The sequence below is a fragment of the Rhopilema esculentum genome, chromosome 11 (assembly GCF_057945365.1).
Source record: "Rhopilema esculentum isolate cy_ngs chromosome 11, ASM5794536v1, whole genome shotgun sequence".
Taxonomy (NCBI): Eukaryota; Metazoa; Cnidaria; class Scyphozoa; order Rhizostomeae; family Rhizostomatidae; genus Rhopilema; species Rhopilema esculentum.
Window position 1 is genome coordinate 14652284 of NC_142825.1, and position 25728 is coordinate 14678011.

Consider the following 25728-nt stretch of genomic DNA (forward strand, 5'->3'; position numbering starts at 1 on the left):
ATCTTTATTCCTACCATGTATATTTACTCAAAGTTTTGATTAATTTCTACTATCTAGTGTTCCTGTTGCCAGTAACTAAGTTTAAACATTTTTGTTTCTTGTCGAATAAGCACAGAAATTGCTAGCTTAAATCTGAATTAAAATGACTAAAATGTAGCATCATTAACATAATGTTTGTGATCTTCCAAATCGCCTTAGCACGTTCTAGTTCTAGCTTTCGTGGTAGAAACCAGCCAAGTAAATGGTACTTTGATGGCACAGTTTGAAAAGGATGACCAATTTCTACTTAGAATGAAGAGAATCGCTAGCTCTTTGTAATTACAACCATGGGAATCTCGAGAAGTGATCATGTTGATAAAATGGACCAGAACACTACTCTTTAAACTTAGCTCGGCAGTGTGTTTAAAATTATTTTGTAAGCTAGGTTGTAGCAAGTACATCTGAAAAAATATTAGAAAAATCTTTTTGTCCACACCAGCCCCACCTTTCTATATTTCTTTATTTGCAAATAAGTAACATGTTAGATTCTACGTAAAAAGTTCTCTTAATGGCAAACAATTTTCCTTTATTCTGGTTTGTCTAACTTAAGATAATGAAACTATTTCTCTTCCTTAAATTAGAACTAGATATTCTTCCTCTGATGTCGCTGTACATTATAGAGAAAATAAAAATGTTCTAATACTATTTTAATTATAGTTCAATTCCTAAAGCATACAATTATATATCTTTAAAAGTTGTATTCAAAAATGAAACGAAATGTTTATCCCGTAGGATTGGCAGTTTGATTATTGATGTGGAGATTATTTTCGGTTCTACGTTCAATGAAACTCTTGATTCACTGGAGACAGTTTTCCATGATGCCATCAACAACTCTCTTCTTGGGGTGGTTGCAAAAGTCGAGCTAACAGGTAACGGGTAACTTTGCGCTACAGCATGTGCCGCATTTTATGACGGATGTATACGACAGTCGATCTGATTACAAAAAAGACTTTTCAAACATTGAGACATTATGTTTCCCATGGTATTTTTCATTCCTTTTCTGACAAAAAAATCTACTTCCACCCCCTTCCCCCTATAACCATGTTGATAGGTAAGGCAAACGCATAAGAAGGAACTTCTTAATTCTCTTACCCGTCTTAAAGTAAACCAACATTGTTCCGTGGTGGGCAGGGGGGGGGTGTAGATGAATTTGACCTTGCAGACTGACTTCAGTGTTCCAAGACTTTTGGCAGGCATTTTAGACATCAGCCTTCCATGAAAAGACAAGATCAGTTGCTTCTTAACACGATGAGAAATATTTACCCCCAGCGTACAGAAAATCTTCAGAGTTCAAATCAGAATGTTATACGCAGAGAGAAAAGGATCTAGCCATTTTTTGGAGCTTTCTTGATCACAATGCTAGCATACATTCCCAATTGTTTGTTAATGTAACCCTTAGCTAAGAAGCTAATCACATTGAGATAACCATTAGGCCCTCAGTGCCACAACTTTATGTAAAGCCTAGCATAAATATAAGAGATTTGTGAAGTATTATTATATGTAACAAGCTATTCGAGAAATTTTTATCTAAATTTGTAATGTTTTTATAGATGCCAATGAATGTTTAACGAAAAAATACTGCCACACATCGGCTATATGCACAAATACACACACTTCATATAAGTGCGAATGCAAGCCTGGTTATAAAGGAAATGGCTTTTCGTGTGAAATAATCGTGCAAAGTGAGTATCTAACTTTCTATTTCGTCGTAACATTCACAAAACTTTAACAGTTTGCATTTTTATTATCAAATATTATCTAAAAATTCAGATTCAATTTATTTGGCAAAGCAAAAAATGTTACAGCCTTTACAATCTTCCGAGTATAGAATGGCACAACAATCATCGAAAAAATTAGAAAATTTAACTACCCAGTTTAGATATATGTTTTATTTTGTAAAACCAATGTTTAATTTTCAGAAAATTTCCTTCAGGAAATAATCCTAAAGTTGAGTAATGTTAGAATAAGGAAATGCCTGGTTCATTGGTTGTTTGCCTCGCTTTTCTTTCTCTCGCTTTACTTTTGATCCACACCTGGATATAAACTTTTTGCTTTCTTTTGGAATTTATCCAGCGTTTATACTTTGAGAAGTGTCAAAAAAACATCCTAGTAGAATACGTTACTACTTTTCCGTGCTATTTACAAGAAGTCTATTTAATTATTGCATTTTTATCTATGTCAGTAGGTTATTCTATGAAACGGATATGACTTTGACAACTCCACTCGTTTAATTCAACAGATTATCGTGATATTGCAATTGGGGTTACTGTTGGCTTGATTATCCTGCTGCTACTTTTGATTTTGTTGATAATTTTACTGATAAAGCGAAGAAAGAAAGATAAAGCGTAAGTTTCACATTTTATCTGATAATTCTCATTTTTTACAACTTTTGTCGAGTCTCCTCAAGATAGTTCTCAAGACAATTCAAAACCAATTTGATTAACTACAATCCCTCTTTCAAGGAAAAACAAATAATATTCGCTACAGCTATTACGTTTATGCATTTTTTTATATTCATTGAAAAATATCAGCAGCTCTTCTATTTGACCATTAAATGCTACTGAATTTGCTTTCTGAAAACTTTCAAGCTCTTTTTGAGAAAGACAATAAAAAAACTGGTGAATATGTCTCAACTGGTGTATCTAAAACGGTGCCATTAAATGCCAAAGCATTTTGTTTTGAAAAGAGATAATAAATAATGCACAAAAAAAAGGGAAATGACAAAAAAAGAATGATAATAGGAAAAAAGACACAATGAGTGATTGAAACATCATTTAAAATTGCATCATTGACATAAACTTTAATACTAACGTGATGGCAAAATATTTTGAGGCATTTCTAATTGATGAAATAAATTTCAGTGCTTAGATATTTCTATGATTCTATACAATGCTTTGACATTGCTTTGACATGAGTTTGTGTCATCTTAAGCTAAATGGCTTTTAATCTGACAAATATTTGCAATAATAGGAATTTTGATCATACCGTAAGGTACTAAATTTTAGAGAATTTATATTATTAAAGAGAGAGAATGAACAAGAACAAGCCAAACCGGCTGTTAGGAATATAAAGAAACTAAAGTAAAACTGAAAAGAATGTAAAAAAGAAAAGTATTAGGTGATGGCTGATGAAAATGAGTAAGAAAATGAGCAACTTAAGAAGATGAAAATGGTGTCTAGAGAAGAGTTATGGAAAAATAGAGGAGGAGGTGGGGAAAATAATCAAGGGAACCAAATCTTCTTTTTGAACCCCTTAGAAAAATTTAAAATGGACTAGGAGAAAAAAATTAAAGAAATACAGTTGAGATAATTTTAAGCATTTTGATTCCTTTCTAGGTTCATATCAGACCGCACATTGGAGATATTTGCGAGCCACATCGATCGGAAAATGCGAGCTCGTCCAGTAGAAGTAACAGATCTGCCAAAATCTGATAGCTTTGGAGCAACTGAATTCTCAAGGATTCCTCCAGATTTTTTTTATACAGAGCATGATTGCTAAAAATCGCGTATATATTTATTACATACGTAAAATAATGACAAGGGTATCTTTCATACGAATATTATTAATGTGAAATTTAAACAATTGTGACGAGAATGCTGTTTTACAAACGCATAGAAGCTTTAGTTCGTAGCTCAGAATACCTTCATTTTTTCAGCATTTATTTAGGAAAACACATCACAATTTTTCTTGCTTAGATGTGTAGCTATCTGCTTCTGTGACATAATGGAAAGCACGGTACGAGCTGTTATCGATTATGTTACAGAAAGAAATGTTTAATGGCGAAAGAAAATCAGGTTCTTTAAAAGCCCTAAAAGTAAAATTATACAGTTTTACACCTTTGACATGTAAGTCCCGTGGCAAAACGGATTATCCGGTCGATTCTTTTGTATCATATAGCCTCACTTTCGCTATTGCCTTTATGGAGGCTACTGCCTCACTTAAATGCAATAGCATAAAGAAAGTCTCAGTCCATTTCCGACCTATGGAGTAAATCTAATTCCCTCCAAGTGTCATAGTTCAATTTTCATAGTTAACATTTTTAACAATGAATTGTTAAATTCTTCAGTCTTATTTCTATACCTTGTCGTGTCCATATAAACAATTTACATCAACCCTTCACCTCCTCCACCCCCTAGTATTTCTAGTTAACTTGAGGTGAGAAGAAATTTGTTAATAGTTTTCAGAATATTCTTTTAATAGAAAGAATACTATGCAGAATATTCTCATTTTGAAAGAAAGGCCGCCGCCCGGTATTCTAGCAGGTTGATAAACATTTTATTTAATTTTATAGAGTTCATTTTGAAATTGTCAATTTTTTTAAAAAAATTATTAATGTATCGAAAAATGGCAGGCTTTTTTTCTAATTTTAGCACATTTTGCAACATGAATTCACCTATCTTTTACTTGCATCATCTACCTGTTCTGCGAAGGGATGAACTCAAGTGATTCATAATAGTCATTGAACCAATTAATGCGACCGTTATTACCCACATGAACTTAATTATAAATTTAATTGATAAAAACATCCTAAAAATTGTGCACAATTTTTAAAAAAACCGTACTTCAACTAAAAAGCGAGCTATCGGACAGATGAACTAATAGAGAGAGAGAGAGAGAGAGAGAGAGAGAGAGAGAGAGAGAGAGAGAGAGAGAGAGAGAGAGAGAGAGAGAGAGAGAGAGGGGGTGGAGAGAGCGAAAGAGAGCGAAAGAGAGCCCTTCGCCCAATTTCAGCAATCAACCTCATGAAATCATAACCCTGCTATAAAGTCTTCATTAGCCAATTATCAGTGACATTGTTACTTGGCTATTTTCATAAATACCCTAGCATATACAGACTTGAACCTTTTTTTAACAGTAGTATTAAACCTCCTCCATAAAGCAATTACCTTTGTTACAAAAACAACTAACACGCGTTGGAATTTGTTATCTGGTTAAAATAACACATTTCATAGATGGCTTAGTCACTTGCTTTTGTCATTTAGATAACAACTAGATTTCTCGATTTCACCAGGAGTTATTATTTTGGCTGAATTGTATTATTCATTTATGGGCGTTCAGGTTCATGCTTTCTTTCTTGTTTTAGGCCTTGATGTGCTGCTTTTGATGCATTTGCGGATAATAAAGAGTTGGGATTTCTTTAGTTTGGTTTTGCATGAATCTGACTCTTGACTCAGATAAGTGTGGCTTGTCGTGCCTGTTTGTGATGCTCTTTCAAAGCTGTTATTTTCTCCCGTCCCTCCCTTTCTTCAGCATAAGCGAAGTGTGTTTTTTCGAATGCTTGATAATTTCATTGTTTTCTTCAGTTTAGGGTCTATTTACATCGCAAGACCCTTTTCACAGATCTTTATGTTTTTATTTCGGATAAACTCTGCTCTTTAAACAAATTATGTTTTTCTTCTCCTCTCAATGTCTTCTTAGCGAGCTATTTAATGAAAATTCAAGGACCTCCTTCGTTTATTTTCTTCTCCAAGTAAGATATAAAACACTGCTACTGATTCGTTGATGCCTTGAATGGAAAACTTGCAATGAGCAAAGGTTACATCATTTCGGAGAATGAGCATTTCAAACGTTGGAATGAAAAGAATACAAAACAAAATAGACTTTCTCGATGCTACTTCCCCCTCTTGTTACTTTCTCAATGACTTTGTAGATTTCCTTTTATGGCTTTATGTATGTGTCATTAAATTAATCTCGTTTTAAGCACGGTCCACTTTAAAGCGGTTCAGTTTGACAGATTGGCTGTTCTTTAAAGAATGACTGGAAGCATAGCTGCCCTGACAAATCTCAACAGCCTTTGAAAAACAAATGCAAGGGGACTAAAGCCTACACACAAAATAAAACAGACTTCCAAAATGTTAAACAAAGAACTTTCATCTATCAAAATATCTGAAATATACTTTATAGCAAAAGAGGCTCTTCATGTCTGTAGATCTTAACGCATTTACTACACAAAGTTGTTAGCAATTATTGCCACAGAATAAAAATAAATTAAGATTATGTTAAAACGACCTGCCGTTAAGACAGAGCTAGTAAATCGATTCAGAATAATCCAGGTCCGGTAATCAAATAATCGAAGTTTGGTCAATCGAGGTCTGATCAATCCAGAAGCGTTAAATTGCCGCCAGTCACTTGCGGCCTTAAAAATTAAGATCCGGTTAACCGAAGTCCGGAAAATTGAGGTACGCTTAACCGAAGCCCGGTCGATCCGAGGCGCGCTCTTTTAGAAAATCCTGTCAATCGGGGTCTGATCGATTGGAACCTGTTTAATTTCAGGGTGGAATATGGATCAAGTACTGTGTCATGTTTTGCACTGTTCGTCACTCAAACCTAACTTTTTAAAAAAATCTCATGCATATTTCCTTTGAAAATCTCCCAAGAGAAAGGGTAATAGACAGGGCGTAATGAGGTTTGGATAGAAGTTTAATGTGTCAAAGAGGTGGGGGTTATAGCTCAAATCGTAACGTTACGCGGAAAGGGTGTTAGGGACTCGTTACAATGTGTTAGAAGAAAAACGGGAGATTGTATAAAAGGTTGCGTCATATAACATTTTAATCACACTAAAAACTGTAATACCGTTGAATGTTTGTATAGAAATGGAGGTTTGACAAAGCCTGTGCAAGATGAAAAGGGAAATGCATAATAATACCTCGCGATATAAATCATAATAATAAATAAAGTTTAATGTCATGTTTGCAACCAAGCTCTTCCTGACAGATGATGCCATATTTCGGATCACTTTCAATCATCCTAAGTTTGGTATGATACCGCCTTAGATACACAGTTGAATGGGAAATCTCTTGCAGCTGGAGAACAGCTTTTGTCTTGCGCATTTTGTTGAATATGTCGTTAGTATAAGATGGCCTGGGAGTGAGGCAGCATCCGATCCGCATAACAATGGGCCTATAATCTAAAGGGGCTCTATTAATTCTTCTTGTTGATAAGAAATTCCCAGCCAGATAGCCATTTTCGCTTCATGATGCCTGCAGCACTGAGTGACGGAAATCCGTACGTAAATGGACTAAAGTGTTTGAACGACATTAAGACAAGCACGGCGAATCCAACACACACCAGGCCAAATAATTTTTGCAAAATTGGATAGCCCCTAAAAACAAATCGAAATCATTAGAATACTTCTAGATAGCAATTTGCAATGGACAGGCATGGCAAGTCAAAATTGTCCTTAAGTTATTTCATTCATTCGAATATGTGATAAACCTGCAATAGTTAAGTTTCGTATGCTTTTAAATGATAAAAAACAATAAATCAAACTTCTATATATTAGGTTAAATTAAAAGAACAAAACAGTATTATCACCACACTTTGTCCCGTAAGCTCTTAACTAAATCAAAGGAAAATATTGTAAAATATGACAAATTTAAAGTCACAGAGAACATAGAACAAGTAACCAATCAAATGCTTAAAGTTCAAGGGGCAAAGATGTTAGCAGCTAAAAAATAGAAAATATTTCGTCTAGTCTCAAGTTTCACTTAAGGTAGCCTCAAGTTTCACTTTGGGCAGCCTCAAGTTTCACTATGTTAAATAACGTGTTAAAAATATATTGAGCCATGATAAGGGTATTTGCACGATGTAATTCAATGATCTAAATTGATACTTAGCTACCTGAGTATGTTTTGTTGTATGTGATCAGCTAATACAGGAATCAGCAACAATTTGAATAAAAGAGCTGGCAAATAATGGTGAATAAACAGGGTCCTTTCCATAGGGAAAAACGGCAGGTAATGAACGAAGTACCCTCCGATGGTGAGTAGGCCTATAAATGTAAACAGCTGCCATTGACCTGCAAAGAGAGGTTCGCGTATTAGACTCGTTCCTGGAAATAACGAATACGAGGACACTTAGTAAAGAATGACTAGTTATGATTTGCTAAGATAAGGTTTTATGATTTCTTCAAACAACAGCAATTTGAATTAGGTTTAATATTTTCTTGATAAAGTCAGACTTCATATGCTGTGATACATATTGAGTCTAAACAGGCAGAAAATTGTAAAAATCTGGTCTGAACTTTTCGGCATAACATCTTTTCTAGCAGGCAAATCCCCTTAATTTTCTCTCCAAGGTAACCCCAACCCCAGCCCCCACCAGGGTCAAAGTCTAAAATTAATTTACAAATAGCTTTGTCATACATCGTAAAAAAAGTTACCAGAAAAAGTCACATTTCGAGTTACAGATTCATAGTTACAAATTTCACGAGTATATAACATCCTATACATATACACTATTTGGTGTGTAACAGTTCTAAGTTGTTACTCTTAGTTTTAATCATCAGGCAACTGCATATATAAATATAAATATAAATCAAGTCACTAGCTCAATAAAGAAAAATATAATGATCCATAAAAAAAATATTACCAAGACTAAGATCGTATATTGCTCTTCTCCTCCTTAGCAAATAAAATAGAAATAAGCCGCAGTAACCCAAAACCGCAAGGGTCCCAGCCCACCATATAACTGGATTACCAATGCAGAATACTTGAGCCTAAAAATGAAAGGCAAATATTACACCTTTTTTGAATCAAATATTTTCACAAGGAGAGTGACAAAATGGGAAAAAATGGAATTTTCCTATTTAGATGTTATGCAATGCTTCAAAATGGGTCGGTAAAGGCAAGCAGGGAAAAGAGAACCACGAAACAAAGGCAAGAAAAAAATAAACACAGTAAAAACCCCCTGATTCAAAGTTAGTAACACGATTTTATGAAGTTACACTGCCAATAAATATTTTGTTTTACATTACGCATATTTCCTCACGCAATAATGATCTTTAACAAGGTGTAAACAATTCTAAAAAGCTTAAAAATACAAACTAAGCGTTGATTCGCAAAGAAAATTTAGTAGCCATTTAAAAAACCTTAATATTATTAATTGAATAGAAGATATAGCCTGATGGAACTAGAGCCAAAATGTGAATTAAAACAAATTTTAATGAATGGTCTTTCAAAGTCCTTCGAAATGCGAAAATATTAAAAAAGTTGCTTACATTTGATGTGTTGCTGATCCAGTAGGCAACGCCCCTTTTCATGAATGGCCAGTCGAACGGTCTCGAAGAAAAAGTGTGCTCCTGTACTAATTCACTGTTTATCCGCAGCATTCGAGTCTGGCAAAAAGAAATTGTATATATAACAATAAAGAAGAAAAACACTACGACATAATCCAGGACAACGGAATACACGGTGCTATGCAAGGTCTGAGTGTATGTTATCAATGTATGGTATAAACGGATGGTTTGTCTAATGGAGGCAGAAAAAGATTGCTCTCTAACGACGCCCCCTCCCATTTTCTGTTAAAAATAGAGCTTTTTGCAAAATCTTTTGTTATAGGTCTCTAATTTTCCTTTGGCCCCTTCTCTTTCCAGTTTGTGTGGGAACCCCTATGAGTGATATGAAAATAGATTGAGAAGTAGAAAGAAATGAAACTTCAAAAAAGAAGCCAACCTCAAAAAGTAACAGATCGCATTATCAAACGTTTCGTTAAAATGGGATGCTCTACACAATAGTTTTATTACAACGAAAGTTACTGATATACCTAATTCTATGTTTAAAACATGTTCTTTAATCTCGAAAGAGTGTCAAATTACTTCCGTAACTTTATGATACAGTAAGAACTTTACATTCAATCAACTTATTGTTTTGAGTTTGGATGAAAATAGCCATATGCGGAATAGAAAGAAAATGCATCTACCTGCAGCTCTAGAAACTTCGAAATGAAAGACATGGAGCCAGCTGGTCCCGGGGCTTTGCTTGCTTTTATTTTCTGTTGTACTTCAGATTTATCCATTCCTTCAGCTGAAAAGGTAAAAAGCCACCATTGGAAATATATCTAGATGCATTCTAAATGCATTAAAAAGAAATAGACACGATGATATATATAGAGAAACTGCCCAATGTCGAGATAGGAATTTTCATTGTCGCATATATGTTTGGCCAGGAAATTGGACAGGAGAAGAACGGTCCATGATTAACAAAACCCGCTTTGCTTCATTCACCCGCTTTGCTTCATTCACCCGCTTTGCTTCATTATTAAGAATACAAAAGGCGGCTATTACAGAAAATTGATGCCTCGATGAATATAAAACTGTTGCCCTGGAGCACTGCAAAAAGAAATGTGGCACTAAGTTAATCGTACATACGTATTGTTACATTTTGATTGTGCTCCTCCGCATTCCATATCGATTCTTCAGTGTTTATGATTTTACCAGTGGCAACCTGAACAAACCAAAAGCCTAATTACATTAAAAAGTTAATTTCATGCGCATTGAAGCTCATTTACAAAAAAAGGACGGGTGCACTTCCTTTAACAACCCACTACAATTTCTTCTAACCCGGAATGTCATAATCAATGGCTAGAGAAATCATTTAAAGTACCCGGCCATAACCTCAACCCCTTTCGTTGCATCGAAAATCATATACTGACATTCACATCATACTACATAATATAGAAGTAATTCAGAATACAAAAGGACAGATGGAGAACTACAAAAAGGCAAGCATTTGAGTCTTCAATGCCTCGTCAGGGAGCAGGGCTTAAATAAAATTTATTTAGACCAATATTCTTAAAACTCTTAATAAATTAGAAAGACATACAGTGACTTGAACAAACCTGCAACAATGGATCCAAGAAAACGTACATAGTTTGTTGCAACAAAAATTTCACAGATACAGTTTTGGTAAGAAAGATAAAATAGCCAACAGTGCAATATTAACTGAAGTATATACAGTGGAAAACAGTACTACTAATAAAAGTTAAGAAAGAGAGTTTACTTCAAATTGATGAAATCCCCAATCAGGCAACACAGCTCCTGTAACCTGTTAAAACAAAAATTTGAATGTCACTTAAGAGTGACTGTATTCTTTGGCGGTGAATTGTCTGGCTAAAAGGCATTTTCAACATGAAAATTAAAGTTCACTGCACCACATAGCAGCGCTGAAGCAGAATCAACGTTGTTTAGAACTTAAGGCTGAAACGGCCCATCGCCAAAAGAGATATATAAAAGATAATTAAGTAATATTGATTTTCCAAGCATCATACGACAAAAGAAAAATCTGCTATGAAGCTGAAATCACGTTAAAGACCAATTTAACACATGACAAAACACGGATTATTGCGATCTCGATACCCGAAGCCTTGAGAAGTCATTAGTCCTAGAGGCCAGTTTCGCAAATTTAAGGCAACGGCTATAGCACAGACAAGATTTCATCACAGATTACTATGTTGCTAAGAAAAGCAGATTTTTCAGTGAGGGAAGAATAATAATCTAGATGAATAAAAAAGAAAATGGTTGTCAGATGCTGGCCTGGAATCACAGGTAAGAAGGGAAAAAGGCAAATTGCTGAAAAGACAGATCAAAGACAACAACAAATTTTAAGAACAGCTTGAGCCTGGGTATTTTACAAAACTGATTAAGGAAATAATCAATCCTAAAAGCTTGACGAAAAAAGGTGTACTCTCTTTAGGCTTAAAGAAAAAAACGAGTTAGAGCCTATTAAAATTCTTAGAGAATTGCAGAGTCCAGGTAGCATTTAGGTAAATCGTCATTCACCATTGCTGTTCAGATATTATGTAAACAAGATATCATTTAGCTTAAGCAAGGTTTCTAAAGAGTGAGACTGGTATTAAGTATTTGTGACAGAAAAATTATGTTGCTTTCAATGATTTTTCAATATGAAATCAACAAGTGATTGATAACTGGAAAATTTCATTATTTCGATTTATAATAGCAAAAGCATTATCAAGAGTTGAAGCAAGATTTAGGAAGTCTTGCATCCAAGAAAAAAGTCATCTTACCTTAATTGATGTAGAAGTGTTGATATGGATGAATCTGACTTGAGATTCTATGACTTTCCAAACGTTACTTGGATCTGGGTTGAGAATCTCGACTCTCCATCCTAGCTGTGCTGACATGGACACATTGTGGTCAATGTAACCAGATACCTCCATGTTGTACGGGTTCAAAGGAGCGGCCACATCATGACTGCAAAGCAAAGCACTGCCTTACTAAAAAAACTACAATAAAGATTCAATGGGACATAAAATTATAAGAGGTGGTAGCATTATTTGATAGAATTTGTCTTTTCCTAATTAAATAAGTGTCTGCTACTGACTGAACATTCTTAAATTTGCACAGCAATAGCATTTGCAAATGCAAAAACACTTTCTAGGATCATGTTATCCATATTTGAATTGCTACAATGATCCCAACACTATTATTAACACTTTGTTAAGTAAAGATTAGATTTACAGCAAGCCGTTTGCTCCATTTTGCTTCACGGAACCTCGAATTTTTACAACAAGTGGCTATTCACCAAACAGTGGATACAAAATGGATAAGCAATGCCCTCACATCTCTCGAAGGACAAATAAAAACAAAGCCTTTTGTAGTACGAATACTAGCAACTGTTAAGGTCTCCTGCTGAATTGCAACTCGATTTTATAACGGATACAAAGAATCATACCTGTTAAGGCCTCTTCCAGTTGTACCGTGAACAAGATGGATGACGTCTCCATTCTTCACCGGTTTAGGAGGAAATTCAACTGAAAGATTTTCACTGCAAAAAAAATTAACTTAAAATAATTTGTGTAAATAATTTTGGGTTAGAAGGACACAGAGAGAGATGGGAAGTAGAAGGACACAGGGGAGGTACATTAAAGCACAAGGACACTAAGAAGCATGGGACAGAATACACAGGAAGAGGCAGGGGAAGGGGACAAAGGGGTAGATAGAGGAGACATGGGGTACAGGAGGAGGCAACGGGAAAAAAGAGGAGACAGAGGGACACTAGGCACCAGGGGGCATTTACAAAGAAGCATGTAGTGTGGGGTTCGGGTTTATTTTAGGGCATCGCTTTGTGGAATTTACAGAAGAGTATGGAAACATTGCTCAATAAGCCTTTAGTGACACAGAATCTAGAAAAAGCATGGAAAGCGGGAACATAACATGCAAAAGTAAGCGATAACTAGGAACATCCCGAAATGACAGAAACAATGCAATAAATATAAGAGGAAATTAAGCCAGAATAAAAAACTAAAATATTTGAATTAGTTTAAACATAAACAAATATGTTGCCCCGGCATACGGGGCTTGTCCGAGTAAAAATTCATACACATACACAATTCTAAGGGCTATCGTCCGGCACAATTATCATGTAACTTTTTCATAATCGGAAGACTCCGAGAGAAAATGAATTTTGTTTTAATAAATATCCCAAATAAAAGCATAAAAACACTATACGAACGAGTCAGGACGTTTGACAATCCACCAGTTGTTTATATCTTTGAATGCGTAGCAGGTAACTTGCTGCTGCGCACTGCTCCCTCTTCCGTCCGGGTATTTGACAGGATAAAGATGTGAATGAGAGTGCAACCAGCACTGCTTTTTGTGCGTGTTGCGCAGCGTGATCTGGGATCCGTATGCAACTTCTACAAACAGAATGTTCTTATTGCTAATTTATGCCTGCACTACTGATGACACTAGAAAGCATAACAAAGTGCACTGCAGATAACAAGAGCAACTCAATCGTTAGCCCTGCACCCGTTGGCTGCAGCAAATACGCGTTTCTTTTGATGGGTATACAACCTTTTGAAGGTACACAACTTGAGAATGGCTTTTTAAAAAAGCAAACATTTGATTAAAATATAGCTTTTCGTCTGATACTCTTCAGAGTTTAAAACGTCAGAACATAGATCGAAAACTCTACGCTAGGAAATATGTAGCCAGTTGTGGCTCGAAATAGGCCAATCAGAAACGCGAGCAAGTGACTGTTGAGGTTGCCCAATTAGTGCCGCCTGCGGTTTTTTCGTTTTTCAGTAAATGCTGCCCGATAGCAGAATTTCCGGTTATAGTTATACTTTTAGATCTGCAAGACCGAGGTAGCTGTTCTTTTGGAGTTTTGTTTCTAATGCTAGGCGGAACATGTTGTTTTATTCTATCCTCCAATCTTTGGGTAGTGCGTCCTACGTAGCCAGAATCACAGCAGCACGAAAAATTCATATATAACGGAACTCTTTTGATGGGTATCTACGTTACTCGAACAGCAATTTTCAGTAAATTCCACATATTTGCAGTTTCAAATTCCGTTGCAGTAGAATGTCTATGAATATGAAATACTGACGCACAAAAACAGCGACGATCCTCACTGTCATTGAGACAATCCTGTTCATAAAAAATTCAATGAATGACTCCTGAGTAATTTCCTTGCGTATGGATCGTGGCAGTAAGTATAATTCAAATTGCGGCGAGTTTTGAAAAACAGACTTTACAAGTTATGATATTTTTGCAGCCATCAAATAATGTAAACTTCTTAATATCTCCTTCACAATTACACTTTCAAATAACAAGCAAACTTTCTTGCTTAACAGCGTGCCATTTGTATTGAGAAAAAAAAGCATCGAGTTCCCGATTCTACCAGTTAAACATTAAGATGCCTATTGCTACTCTACTTTGAGCAGATTTTTTCAGGGTCAAGGAGTGAAAGAGTTCACAATTCCAGAAGCCTACCGTCGGCTTGATTTTCCGTGATTTTGGCAAGTCCACCCTGGAATTTATAAAATTTTGTTTAACAAATTCAATAATTAACGATATTTTTTAACAATCAACAGTAGACAAAATAAAACAAACAACAGGACGCTTATTCGGAAAACCTATTCTGGGAATCTATCAGAAATTCTCCTGGACTTAAAATTCAACCAAAAATACTTGAAATTTTGTTTTGGGGTAAGTACGGCTCAATTCGTCATAGAACATGTGCGTCTGCAAAATATGACAAGTTTCCGGGGGGACATGAGGAAGGCTTGAAGTAAATGCCAAGTAGATATAAATATGTTATCTTAATTAAGGTAGTTATCTTAATTAAGGCTGATTAGAGACAACTTGAACTGAACATCCGCAGCTCAGATATCTTTACTTTACAGAGGGGCTAAGGTCTTTAGTGTTATAGATTATGGTATCTTGTAAGCGTCCTCACTCTCTACATATTACGAATAAAAAATTAAAGCTAAACTATGACTTATCGCGTTTATATATGTTTAGCAATAAGAGAGAAATAAAAAGGATAAAATACCATTCTCATCATCCATTGCTTTCGCATTGCGATCAAGCTTAAGGACAGTTAAATATGTATACTATTCTAAAATTAGGGAATTCACATAAAGAGAAAAGGAGAATCGCTCACGTTGAGGGTTCTTTGGAATGAACTGGACATGTAATCATCATGAGGCCCGGTCTCAGTAAGAACAGCAAACATAATGTAAAACTGGAACAGGTAAAGGACAATTGGCATTCCGAAGAGGCAACCAGCTCTTGCGAATATGTGATGCCAAAGACTTTTCTAGGAAAAACCGAATAACTTTCGTTCAACAATGGCTGGAAAAAAGGCCGAAGAACATTACATGGTTGTGGGATAATGGTAGTGTATCTTGTTATATTTCGTACACTGCCATGTGGAGGAGTCTGTGTTGTTGTTGAAGGTCAGAATCATTTGGTAGATAGCAAGGTAGTAGGTTATATTATGTTCTGTAGTTAAAGGCTCAGCCTCGTTTACTCGCTGTTTCTACGAAGGCAGTCACAGATTAACAAATAGAACAAGTAGATTAAAGGACAACAATAGCTTGAAAAAATCTGTCAGCAATTTTTGGCAGTTTCCTTCAAATTCAAAAGCATCAATCAAATCTACTTATACATATATTCTACAGTTGATAACATGAAACAGGTCAACTGACGATCAGCAGACTTTCCAGCTGCTTCAAATGCTCCATTTGGTAGATCTGCAACTTACCAAAGGACATTTTATATCCCCAATCAGTCTCCAAATATCAAGAAATGTAAACGCTCCAATCAGCAGTACTGTCAAAAGACCATTGTACTTGACACTAAAACAAAATTATACATTGGTTTGTAGGTGATGTCAATACTTAGCAGTCAATAGCAGGTGTCGATGACAACGACAAGAGGTAAAGGAAATTATGCTACATTACAGCCAAGCTGGCTTTTGACGTAATACACAATGTAAAAAATTCACGAAAAATGGGAGAAAGAAGCGTATGCCCTAAGCTTTCATGATGTCACTGGGCACTGTCGTGACGTCGCAAGATTAATCGGCTCCCCCTTAGGCCAATGTATATAAGAAAATTGACTTTTTCTAGCAAAGCACAAACTGTGCCTTTGCCCTTACGGTATTCTGGCTATATTTGTGCAGCGTTTTGAGAAAAAATTCAGAAAATAGCTTCTTCCCCCCTCCCATGCTTTACTAAGCCAAAGTTGCATCCAAGAGAGCGTTAAAATTTACAGTGGGTCTACCATAAGATGTAACATGCATAAATATTTTGGAAATGCCAACTCTTGATTTTAATGGATGAATACACCCTTAATCACCAACTCTCAAATCTTGATTGGCAAAGAGCTTGCATTAAATCGAGTGGCCACTCTCGCCGCTGAGTTCCGGGAAGTGTAAGAAAAACTAAGGCTAAGGCTGACAATAGGGCATTTTCAGAAATTTTGAGCATAAACACGAGATTAGAAAAAACTGCAGTACCTAAAAGCTCCAGTCAGGGAAAGCCCGAGACAAATAAGATAAAACCACCATTTTGGTTGAAAAGGCCTGTTGAAAATATAAGGAATATTATCAATCTACAGAGAATAGCCTTCGTAGCAGAATAGTACAGTGGGCAATAAGGGGGTTGACAATACTTTGCTAAAAATTTAAATATCAATGGCAAAAGAATTTAATTTATTTGTATAAGTCTGTTAAAACTTTACTCAGGGTAAGAATAAGTAAATTATCTCTGCAGATAAATGATATGCAGGGATTAGTTATTATTGACACATACCATCCTTTTCTAACAAATCTTTATAATGCCAAAAACGAAAGCATGGAAATGGCGGAATGCTGGAAGGGCTACTTGGAAATACGCCCTATTATCAACTGGCAAACATAGCAAAAGAAATGTAGTGAAATAAAATGAAATGCATCCACGAAAAGAGGGTAAAAACAATAAACATTTTATTAAAAACTCTAAGAGAGGGAAGTTGAATGGCAAAAAATTTTCTTACTTTGCAATTTTGTTCTTATTAAGTTTAACTTTGATAAAATTATTGGACATAATACGCAGAAAAAACAAATCTTCATGAAATTTTACCTATGGTGTTCTCGCAGAAATTTGAGATAAAAGCAAACTGAAGCGGCAATGAAGAAAATCAGCATCGAATCCATCAAAATAAATCTGCCTTGGACAACCAGCATGTTTTCTGCAAATAGAATTAACATCGAGAGACTGCTTTTGAATGAGCAGTTTCACAATCGAGAAACTATGCTTAAACTGGTTTAAAGTTTACTTGAACCTTTTGATAAAACTGTTCATCGAAAATAAGCAAGAGGGGGCATTGTTTGGGGGTGAGCAAACGCCTCAGCAGGCAGTTACCTCTCTCAAGACTTAAAAAAGAAATTGGAGTGGAGACTTGACTCCACATGCCTTATGAAGTCTTGCTCCAATCGGATATTCCGACCTTGTAAATAGAGGAGAAGTGACTACTCAAACTAGACAAATTTACTGGACGACCAGTGGTCATAGGTTACTCTACAAGAAGAATTCGGTATGAAAGCTAACTTTAACAGCTGCAATTCTGAATTTTGCCCACATTCCGATTGTTTTGGGTACTTCCAGTTTTAAGGCAAAACTGTTTCATCTCATCCTAAGCGTGTGGTTATCCCCCAAAGAAACAAGCGGTCACTTCAACATGAACACAGTATCGTCTTCATAGACAATTGAAAGTGGTTGAATTCTTTGTACCAAACAGAAAACTATCCTAAATCTTTTGCTTTGATTTTTCGGCCGAAATCCATCTTTCATTGCAAAGTTTACGTTGTATTTCGATCACGGTCAACCGACGAATCATATCATCGTCCCGAAGTACAATGTTATTCGCAGACATAAGCTACATCATTGGAAAGCATAGACAAACAAGTTGTTGTTATTTCATATATTATGGTGTTTCAATATATTTGATCATACTGAAAACAAAAGTTAGTTTTGATTCGCAGCTAGGAGAGCTGTGGTCGTGATCAAATCAAAAAAATTGAACACGGACTAATATTTAAAATAATATCTAAAAAACACATGGCATGGCTAGCCTGTTCCAAAGATAAATCCGTTTAAGGAAAAGTCACCCAGAGAGAGGAGAAAGTGACAGAGGACAAAAGCATACCAAATATCACCAGCACAGCTCCAAGGGTTGCCATCCAATATGTGCACCCAAGTTCAAGGAGAATCTAAAAAATTGGTAAACAGATAAAAAAGTTATCATGAATTTTGTGGTTGGTAATAAGAAAGCTCACAGTACACTGGCCAAGAAAGGCCACGCGTACTTTTTTCTGCATGAAATTTCACACTGAAGTCTGTAAAACATTAAAACATTTTTACAACTTTGAATGCAAAAACAGGCTTCCACAGTTAATATATCAAAAGACGATTCGCCAAGTGCCCTGATTGCAGACAACTTTTCGCCCAAACAGCCGAAGAAACCGATTTCAACTAATTTAAGATAAATTTAAGCAAAAAGTAAAGTTCCTTTATTAAATTGATAAATACACGTTTTTATTTATAAGAAACTGGTTTATAAGAAGCTAGTACTAGGATGCCCAATAATTTAAAAAACTTTTAGTACTTAGTGCTGATCCAAGTTTGTTATAAAATAAAAAACGTGTAGTGGCTTCTTCTGTTTTTAACGGGATCGTGGAAACTACCTTGCAATTTCAGCGGCAAACAACAGAGACAATTGCTAATTTGCTGAAAACAATTAAGGATATGCCTTGCTGGATACCTAAAATAGCTCTGGGAAAACAGCAGCGGGAAATGTGAAGATTTGGAATTAAGAACATTGCATTGAAGTTTCACGCCCTAAACTTCCCACTAGACTTATGTTTGCTTTTGTATGTCATATTGCATAGCGTGATCTTCCTAACGTATTTGTTTCCTTGATCAGCAGGCTGAACACAAAATGACTTTTTGATTTGGTATACTCGGTTATCGGTGTCAAACCTCGTGAAGTGTAGACACCAACATGAAGTTAGACAGGGCTATTCCTCAAAACATAACACACAGCAAAATAACTTATTGGTTTAACATTCATATAAAATTAATCTTTATCCACATTTCCTTGATTCTACATAGAATGCAGATCGCCATAACCACAATTAATTTCTTGATTGAGTTGGCGAATTCCTGCCATTGTAATATATAACTGTATTATGGCTGATCTTAGTTGGTGGTGACTTGTTTCACAATTTTTGGTGTAGGAAACATGTTTTATGACAACCGAGAGCCAAGATAAAGACAATTGAGAGTACTAGAGACTAGAGAAGCCCAAAATAATAAAAAAAAACGGGCACATTATGAGTGGGTCAACATCAGTTGCAAATGTCTATACTGAAAATTGGTCAAGCTTTGGTCACAGAATAAGAAAAAAACGTTTTTTTTCGTATTCTGTGCGTTGGTGCTGAGTACTACCATTCTTTATAGGGTTTATTATTCGAGTTTTCCATTATTCCGTAATCTTAACTCCCAACTTTTGGTCTCATTTGGAAACAGTTTAAAGTGACCTACAGCAGGGTACCATATGTTGTTTTTTACAGCTCTAATGCAATTGACAAAGAAATTATCATTCAATGGCAGAAAGTGAATATCAAATTGAAAGAAACGATGGAGTTTTATACAAGATCGACCCATACACCATACACCCGTATGTATGGTAAGATGATAGGGACTAGTTTTTCTAAGACTGGCGTTTCCTATTATGTAGACATAAATTATTGTGAACATTTGACTCAACCATTGAAATAGGCTGACAGATATGACAACTTGTCTGTTTGCCACACAGCAGATGCAGAGAAGAAACTGGGGGGGGGATTTTGTATTGAATTTGATTGTTTATGAATGAATCCTGAAAAGCTAAAAAATCACAACTAAAAATTATAACTGTTATAAAGAAAATGATAAATAAATTGATAAACATATGTATACATAGATACCTCATACATGCATGGAACAAGCAATGTGCTAAATATGGCAGGTAGCAGCCTCAAATACCAAATCTGGCCAGCATGCTCTCCAAAACCTAAAGAAAAATAGAAGTACAAAAATATAAATGGTTTTGAAAGGGAGGTAGAAATGAAGCAAAAGCATCATAAAAAATGAAAGACATTTCAAGCAAATAATATAAGTATAAAATAAGAACTGATACCAGCACTCTGTTACAAACTTTGTGTAAAAACATTGCAATAGACTTTGAAAAAGATTTAAATACTACATACCTTGGCCTATTTGTTCAAACATAAATTTACCATCAAAACCACTCAAATAGCCTGTAAAATATAGATGAAAAATGAAAGATTTCAATATTCATGTCTATAAAAATTTTCATAATTTCTGTGGACTGCTAGCCCTCATGAGTAAAAAATACTATTTGACTCCTGACCTTGTGAGGAGCAAAAAGCAGGTGCTTGACACACAGAGCACCCTCAACTTTCTCGGTGCTTGATTCAGCATCACCAAATATAATCAAAAACAAAATTTTTTTGTTGCATTTAATTTTTAGACAGTATGAACAAGCTTGATTCTTGACCAATCAAGCTTCTAGAACTTTATAGGTGCGTGCAGAGGCACTTGACAAAGCTTGGGTGCCTGTTTCTCGCAAGGCCTGTTTGACTCCATCTGATACTTAAAGATATCGTAGCCAGAACATTGTTGCTGGTCAGACAGTTTAACCATTATTGGGGAAAAGCAAGTAAAATCCAAAGGAATTTACAGGGCGATCGGGATCTTTCATGATTCATAAACTATTAAATATTTTTTAAGTTGCAGCAGCCAATGTTGATTAGCAAACAAGGAAACTAGATGGCAAGACATATTGAAACTTTAAGAAATAAACAGAATTACTAACTAAATCTGCCAGATAACGAAATAAATCATTTGCCAAACCATAATATCAACATCAAACAATTTTTTGGATAAAATACATTGAAATTTAGCATTTTCAGCTATCTAATGACTTAAGGGCTGGAACATAATCGAAAAAGGTGAAGATTCTAACACCATCATCATCAGTTAAAGTATTTTAGGCAGAAATAATGAGAAATAGCAAATAAATATTCGTTTATTTGTTACTAAAAACCCTAGAACTCTTAATAAAATTTATAATGCTTACCAACTAAGGCAAAAAGGAGTTTTCCAAGGGGTGGGTGGACATCAAAGAAAAATTTGTTTTGCATGAAATATGATGTAAATCTTCCAAAGTGAACTTCATCAAATCTGTATGAGCAATGAAAAGCAAAATAGCTTAAAAGTCAGCTTTCAACAATAGGTTATCATTTGTGCTACTTAAATATCAAAGATCTTAAAGTAACTGACAATGATATCAAAATGAAAATGACTACATCAAAAAAGATCCCAACCTGTGTGAACAGAAAAAGATTTTTCTCTATTGGACCTTTCAACTAAAGAGAAGTTCATCATCACTGATTGGTAAAAAACAAGGAAGCAATCAAATACACAATCTCCTCTCAAGTTAATTTTCGTCTGCATCTCAATATTAATTCCTGCCTACCTTCAGTCATAATCAATCTGTATTCCCTCAGGAGTATCATTTAAAAGTACTTAAGTATGCTATATTTCTGATTTTCTTTGCTATCTTCAAATCTCTTGTTACCATAAGGTTTATCTTCAATGGCAAAAATGAGCAAGTGTTCAGATGAGAAAGTTTCACTTACACAACTGAGCTAGGGTTCATCAAACTGACCATTCTTGTACCTGCTGCTAGTCCAAGCAGTATTAGCCACATTACATCCAACTGTGGTGTATAAACAAGAGGTGGTGGCTTTCTTACTTGTTGGAAACTCCCTTCTGATTCCTCCTCAATCCCTGAAGCTCCATCACCCTTGTGGCAAAAGTAATAGCAAAAGTTAACAATAATATTTCCATGGAATGACTAGGTTGAGTCTTAAGCTGCGGGCAAGGTATTGTATTAAGTTATCCAATTAAACAAACTGTCTGCTGAAACATTTTAAAGGAAAGAAACCATCTAATTCAATTAAGGAATAACTCTTCTATGACTAAGAGCTTAAGTGTGCTATTCTACCAAAAAATAGATGTATAAAAGTCATTGTCTTTCATATGAGGATGGTTCCTGTTTAACTCTTACAACACAAAACTAATCCACTGGATTTGGAATAACTTGGGCAAAATATAAACATGATGAGAAGGATCTAATCTAAGACTTGTTCATTCATAAAAACTGCAAATTGCCCACTGATCAATTATAGAAGATTAAATTGAAACACAAGATTATAGACAAATCTGAAAGGTTGCATGGCAACTACTTCAAACTGTTCAGCTGAAATCTTTTAAATACTAAACATGGATCTTTAAAATAGATAAATTGTGTTTTGTATAGCACATGCCTTCTATTCATTCATTTTCAAACAATGTTAATTGGCAATTAGAAACTCTAATTCAATTGAAGCAAAATGATTAAAGGAAAAAATAATTTTTTAAATAGAGTTTTGACCTTATATTCTTGTTTTTTTGCAGGATACACTTACAGGCATTAAAGCTGACTATGTCACATTCTTTTTTAATGAATATAAAAAATAACCAAAAATTTATTTGACATCAGCATAAAAATAAAACTGTAAACAACATTTGATGATAACAATCACCTTGACAAAATGAAAAGAAAACAATTAAAAATTATGCTCATTCTTAAGCATATTATGTCATTGATAAGTAGAGTTTATTGAGGAAATTTCAGTTGGATTAATGCAGCTTCATCATAACCAGCTGCATAACCTGAACAGTAATGGATGTCACAGAAAATTCAATAAATTTTTTATGACATCAATATGTTTTACTGAAGTTCGAATCTAAGGCTGTCGGCTGCCTCTATTCACCTCAATGGACTGATCAGATCAGATCAATTAAAAAAGTTCAATCAAATTTCACACAATGCCAAATACACATAATTTAGTGACTTGGATTTTTCCATAAGGAAGAACAGCAAAGGCATAAAGTTATGCATTTAATGAGCATGCATTGTCTAGTCTATTCAAAATCAATTCAAGAATTGGACTTCTAGCAGCCAACTTTCTTGAAACGAAAAACAATTCTGAGGAAAGCATTGGGATGAGATCTTATTATAAAAAATGGTGTTGAAAAAGAGTTTTGCAAAAAAGAATTATTTTACTGATCACAGTTCCCTTTAACGGATAATAAAATTCATGCCAGAGCTACAGCTGACTCATGCAGACTATCCAATTGGTGAATAGGGGGTGTACCAAGAGCCTCATGCTGAGTAAAAGGGACCCCCGTCTCCCTGCAGTTGTCACAACCTATTCAGAACCAAGAAAACTGACATCCCTCAACTCTGCTTCACTGAGCTTTTTACAATTTAGACTTTGGGGCATAGAAGAGGATAGTTCTAAGTTTCAAACTGACACACTGAGCACCTTCCAATTGATCCAAATTTCATGCTGAATCATTAGGCAATAAATTCATATCACATTACAAGTATGTCAAATTATTCAGCAAAGCAAGAAAAAACTTTATCAGAAAGAACTTAATAGAATTTAACTTGCATGCAGGTCATGCAGGTTTCAAAACTAATCACTTCCCAGAGAGAATCTTTGAAAACATGTTTCAAACTGAGGTCCAGATATGTCAGTCAATTGTTGCTAAGACTAACATGAGAAATCTTCACTCATTGTGAACAAAATAACTAATAACATGCCTTTATAATATCTTTTCTATAATGACATCATATATACATATACTCTAAAATATGGTACTAAGATGAATGGGCATTAAACATTAAATGGGCAACATGCTTCCAATGATGGTTACAACATAATCTTTTTTGAGAAGGCTTTGATTTGACACTAAATTATAAACTGAAAAAATAGAAATAATGAAATTTCCCATCATTTACAGCAAGAGAAGACAAAGCAATGACCAATAATTATTGTGTTTTGACTTGAATTCTAGCAATACTAAATAAAAGTGAAAACAAAATGAAGTTCTTCAATTTTATTGCCATACCCTCCTATCTTTCCCTGCTCTTTCTCTTTTATCTGTCTTACAATATTATGCCCCTATCTTGTAACATTCACAATTATTATAAAATGCCTCGTAACAAGTACATTATTTTGATACCAATATGATATCAACGATGACTTAAAGTGTAGACAGAGATGGCCTCGTTCATAAATGACAACAAAGAACCTATAAGGAAATATTTTTCAGACCACAAAAATGATATCTACCTTTGTCAAAGTCCACTGGTCACAAAAACAGTATCTACGGAGCAGGAAATCTGGCAGCATAAAAGATTTTGTTTTTATTTTACATTATCTGCCAGTGTTCCAAAAGAATTGGCAGATATTAGGGTTCAGTGGAGTCAAAACAAAAGGTATAATCTTACAAAAAAACTGAATGTCAACATGCGAGCCGCGCAGTAACAGGGAACACGAAAGTGACTTTGAGAGACAAATTTGATACAGAAAAGGATCTCAAACACTTGCTACAAATTATAAAAGCAAAAAGCTAATAGTGCCATTAATATAAACCAGGTATTTTCTGGCTATAAAAAGAGGGAATCATCCCCATGAATGGATGTCAAATCACTAAGACCAAAATGATTTGATCCACTCCAGCACTCCAAGGTCATCAGTAAAGAAATGGGCAATCATATTAGTAATCCAGAAACGATATCTGACTGTGCAAAAGGGAAGAAATCGTTATTTTTAAAATGACAAGAGAACTAGATTGCAAGCAGTCAACAAGTCTTTACCCTTGGCAATTAAGTAACTCAATATTTTAAAGACTTGTTTTTACTGCCTTACCTGATCTCTCTTAGCTTTAGACTCCATCAAAGACCTCTCCTTGTTTTGTAACATGTCTTTTGTCTCACTTTTGCTCACATCATCCATACCAGCGTCTAGTTTGGCAAGTAAACCGGAGCAGCTATCCATTATGCCAACCTTCGGCCCTGTGGCAGCGAGCGGTATACACAGCTTCGAGATAGACTCATACAGGGAAGCGGATGGTAACGAGACCAGTAAGATATGGCATTTTTCGAGTCCCTGTTTGTTTCCCTGACTACGAACGCAGACGTGGCGCCGTTAACACGGGCAAGAATAGAGCACAGAAAACATTTCAGAACTTTAAATAAAGAGACACGTGGGTTTTGGCTTGGGGGATGGGAAAAGTATTTTAAAAGGAGTTTAAAATATACCACAGTATCTAAGGGACTTCAGCTGGGGGTGGGTGTGGTCAATTCTTTATTCCTAAAAAGGGGGACAAGATACTTTGTCTTTTGAACTACTTCGAGCTCAGGGGAACAATGTCCCATATCAGTCTTGCCTATCTCAAAGCTCTTTGAAAAGCTTGTTTTCAACCAGCTGTACCAGTATATGAAAGAAAATGGTTTCTTTACATCTGACTAATCAGGTTTTTTTCGGCTACATTCCTCACTAAATTGTTTACTTAAAATGAGTGATGACTGGTAGTTGGTACAACGGGCTCGATCTCGGTAAGATCGTGGGATTGGTATATATTGACCTGAAAAAGGCATTTGATATGGTCGACCATGATATTCTCTGTAAAACTTTCGAACTTTATTGGGTTCAGCAG

General features: G+C 35.2%; 2 protein-coding genes across 3 annotated transcripts in view; one reads left to right on the plus strand and one right to left on the minus strand.

Moving 5' to 3' along the window:
• Nucleotides 1-4583, plus strand: part of LOC135693452 (uncharacterized) — a 95024-nt gene extending 90441 nt beyond the window's left edge. The window contains exons 38-41 of the mRNA XM_089111438.1: nt 772-908; nt 1590-1721; nt 2279-2384; nt 3375-4583. Coding sequence (XP_088967564.1) covers nt 772-908; nt 1590-1721; nt 2279-2384; nt 3375-3537 — 538 coding nt within the window. The 3' untranslated portion in view covers nt 3538-4583. The remainder of the gene's footprint in view (nt 1-771; nt 909-1589; nt 1722-2278; nt 2385-3374) is intronic.
• Nucleotides 4584-5892: 1309 nt separating this feature from the next.
• On the minus strand, nt 5893-25172 carry LOC135693353 (protein O-mannosyl-transferase 1). 2 transcript variants are annotated; one of them, XM_065211801.2, is made up of 21 exons: nt 24939-25172; nt 21813-21979; nt 21251-21354; nt 20358-20408; nt 20076-20161; nt 18254-18317; nt 17188-17296; nt 16584-16649; nt 15828-15921; nt 15225-15380; nt 14552-14588; nt 13290-13473; nt 12510-12602; nt 11842-12028; nt 10818-10862; nt 10187-10262; nt 9739-9842; nt 9038-9154; nt 8410-8536; nt 7660-7837; nt 5893-7141 (listed from the first exon to the last, which is right to left on the minus strand). In XM_065211801.2, exons 1-21 carry the CDS (start codon nt 25065-25067, stop codon nt 6961-6963), a joined length of 2355 nt encoding a protein of 784 aa, XP_065067873.2. In that variant the 5' UTR covers nt 25068-25172; the 3' UTR covers nt 5893-6960. The 2 variants fall into 2 exon arrangements, with proteins under 2 accessions (XP_065067873.2, XP_088967686.1); XM_089111560.1 differs by lacking the exon at nt 24939-25172 and adding an exon at nt 24136-24881.
• Between the last annotated feature and the right edge of the window lie 556 nt (nt 25173-25728).